We start from the raw sequence: 3,651 nt of genomic DNA on the forward strand, positions 1-3,651 counted from the left end.
TGAGAAGTTACTAAAGCCAAGCCTTCTACCACTTCATCACTGGTGCTTTCCTCGGTGATTGCCTCTAGCCCCAAGGCCGGCGCGCCCAGACCATTGCAATCTGACCTCACATGGGTGGAACCCAAACCCAAAACAACCTCAAGTCCACCACTGTTTCCCCCTTGCCCAGTAGTAGGAGATGGGACCAGGGATGTGTCTCCAACCCCCACTGGGTGCCTCTCCAAGCCTGATGGATCACAAGGGAGCTCCACCCAAAGTTCCAGTCCTTTACCTGCCGAATTATCGTGTGCCCCCTCAAGCACATCTGGGCCCCTACCCCCACATCTTCATTCATAACTAACATGTTTGAGGGGTCCTCCCTAGCAGCCTCGATGGGCAGCAACACCTCACTTGGTGCACTGTCTCCCACAGCCTTTGGAAGCTCTTCATCGCAAGCCAACGCCACTGCACCTTGATCTGTCCGTTCTGCCCCGACCTCGTCGGTGTGATTGAGTACAGGATTCTTCAACGCACCTTGCGTCTGTGCAGAGTGCCATCGCCCTCCCCGCGTACCCCCTACCGGCCTGACCTGAGCAAAAATTTTGTGAAGCCCTTGGTTCCTGATTCCCCCACGGCGCCGATCCTGATCCCTCCTGTACTTCCACGGCAAGGTTCTCCTCAGGTCCCCCCTATGCACCAGCATCTTGGACTATCATCTTGCCTTTACGGACAGCATCCCTAGCCAACGTGTACTTCAATGCCTTCCTGCAGCTCTCCTTAACATGCCCTATCTTAGAGCAGAAACAACAATACGAAGGAAGCCTTTCCACCACCACCTTCTGAAAGAATCCATCCCCCCCACACCCAATCCAAATTTTAGAAGGGATCGGATTCCTCAGATCGAGTTCAACATAAACACGGGCAGCGACTATTCTAATGCAATTGCCAGTTGCACCATCGACCTTAAGGGGTTTTCCGATCGTCCCCGCAATGCATAGGAGAAAGTTTCCATGATAGAAATTAATTGGGAGACCCGGAATGGTGATCCAAATTGGCACAAATGGCGATTCCCAGCCCGAGGTGAAGTCAGATGTCCACTTCATGAATCTAACAGGGAAACCCTTGATGTGGAGACTTTCTTTCAGCCAAACCTTCACAAAATCCGAGTGGTCCACGAACCTGAGCAGTACGTGTCTGGGGTCCAGAGTGGAGATGATGACATCCCCTTGGATATAAACCGCCTTCTTCAAATAGCTCTTAATCTCAAATAGTGATGGTTTGCCAAAACTACACTTCCCAATTAGGGTAGATTTAAACGATAATTCAGATCGAGCCACCTCCTCTTTAGAGAAAAAGACTGCTGGCTCCCCAAAGTACAGCGTCAACTTCTTGAACTCCACATCCACCGGAGGTATGGAGACAGAGCGAGCCACCACCTGTGCGAAAGAAACATGCCGTCCTTCCTCCAAGGTGGCAGGAGGGTCAGGCGGCCGATCCTCCATAGGAGGATCGAGCAAGAAAACCTAGAGTGCAAGAGAAACCTGCTAACGTACACCTCCAGAGCCAAAACCCGCTATTCGCCAAGACAAAATTCTCAATGCGGTTCATCAACTCTCTCTCAATCTTGGCTTTCTATCTCTTGACACACTGGGAGCTACACCACAAGGGATCACCCCTCAAGGAGTTAGACCACCATATCCCGGTTCTTCAAGGTGCTTTCCCCAAATCTCACCCTTTGATCCTAATCCATGATTTGTAATGCCCCTCTTTTTGACAATGACAAAGGGGGAGAATATTTGGGAATAATAATAAAAATAATGTACTGTTTGGATGTATCTATGTTTTTGGAATCTTTTGATATTTGGAATGTGTATGCAAATTTGGAATGTGCAAGCATGGAACTCTTTGCTTATTTTACATTTGCTTAAATGTTCTTATTTTATTCATTTGGATTATTTGTCATCATAAAAAAAGGGGAGATTGTTGAGGAAACCTCCTCATATACTCAAAGTCATGTTTTGATGATAACAAATAAAGCCTCTCTTGGACTAACATTTGCTTAAGGTGTTTAGATGGGAGCGTAGCACCAAGTGAGGGGGAGCATACACAAGAACAAACATAAGAGCATGTACAAGAGCGTATACAAATATGTATAAGAATTTGGCTCAAAATGTTTCCTAAGACATTGAAGTCAACAAGTCAAACTTTGAAGATTGAAGAATGAAGACTTTGTAATCTTGTATTTGTAATTTTTTAAGTCACAAATTGATGTAATGCACACACGCATGCATACATCCATTTAGAATGTCCTTAGGAGGTAATTTGACCCCTTAGACATGTGACCATTTGGGTTTGAAACCCCCAAACCAAACCCTTATTGGAATTGGACTTATTTCCACTGAAATTGCCCAATCCGGCATACCGGATCAATGGGAATCTCAGGAAATTGCCCACAGTAGCTCTCCGGAGTACGCTGGATAACCATCCAGCATACCAGATCCTTTTTGGCTTAGGTTTGCCCTGATCCGGCATACCGGATAAGCCATCTTGCATACCAGATCAGTGTGTGACTGTTAGTTTTTGACCGTTATTCCCCTGTTCAGTACGAAAATTAGGTAATCCGGCATACCGGATTGGAATCCAGCATATCGGATTAGATATGGCTTTTGGAATCCGATCCTAATCTAGATTCCTAATTAATTTGAGCCATCTAGCCTATAAATACCCACTTGTTTAAGGCTCTAAACACCACTACTAATCACAATCAAGAGCCTCCAAGAACAAGTCACTCTCAAGTGAGAATTCAAGCACCAATCCAAGGAATTCAATCTCACTTAGCTCCCTTCATTCATAGTTGCATTAAAGCTTCATAGATTGAATGGTAGCACATATTTACTAAGGTTTAAGGTAATTCTAAAACTCCTTAGTATTAGGACTGAGAGAAGTTGCTCCAAAGCCTCTGATGCATGCACTGAGTAGGTCGACCAGCAGAGGTCACCCAGGAGTGACTTACGGGATGAGCTAAATGCACGTCGTGCCCATGCAAACCCCGCTACCAACCAGATCGTGGAAAGCGAGCTTGACCTTAAGCTCAGGGAGATGAATACCAAGATTGAGGCCCTAGAAAAGGGTAGTGTTCGCGAGGAGAGCTACAGACCTGGCCAACATCCCTTAACGACCGAGATCATGAGGACTGAACTCCCCAGGGGTTTCAAGCCTCCCACCTTTGAGGCTGGTGATGGGAAGGGCGACCCCAACGACCACATCAGCTACTTCAAAGCCATGATGATGGTGTATGGTGGGTCCGATGTCATTTCGTGCTGCTCCTTCCCCACCTCCTTGAAGGCTCCGACAGCACTGTGGTTCGCCAAGCTGAAACCCAACTCGATCAGGAGCAGCATGAAGCAAAAGAAGACTGCTGCCAACTTGTTGGCCGTCAAGTAGCAACTTGATGAGTCCATCAGGGATTACATCACCCATTTTAATGGGGAGAGCCTGGAGACCAAGGACCTGGATGCCGCGATGCCCTTCAATGCCTTGCATAATGGGGTCACCAACCACGACCTAGTGAAGTCGCTCGCCCTGGACCCAGTTACTACCATGCTGCAACTGTTAGATCGCTGCTACCAGTATGCCAACATGTTCAACTTCATGAAGGCACAAAAGACAGTA

General features: G+C 47.1%; 1 protein-coding gene across 1 annotated transcript; it reads right to left on the bottom strand.

The window, feature by feature from the left end:
* Positions 1–668: 668 nt before the first annotated feature.
* On the bottom strand, positions 669–1,481 carry LOC122662953. Its single transcript, XM_043858660.1, has one exon. It carries the CDS (start codon positions 1,479–1,481, stop codon positions 669–671), a length of 813 nt encoding a protein of 270 aa, XP_043714595.1.
* Between the last annotated feature and the right edge of the window lie 2,170 nt (positions 1,482–3,651).

Source organism: Telopea speciosissima, chromosome 5, assembly GCF_018873765.1.
Source record: "Telopea speciosissima isolate NSW1024214 ecotype Mountain lineage chromosome 5, Tspe_v1, whole genome shotgun sequence".
In the NCBI taxonomy this organism is placed as follows: Eukaryota; Viridiplantae; Streptophyta; class Magnoliopsida; order Proteales; family Proteaceae; genus Telopea; species Telopea speciosissima.

Bases quoted from the DNA above. Each gene is read 5' to 3' on its own strand.
- LOC122662953 (XM_043858660.1), bottom strand. From the start codon at position 1,481: ATGGAGGATCGGCCGCCTGACCCTCCTGCCACCTTGGAGGAAGGACGG.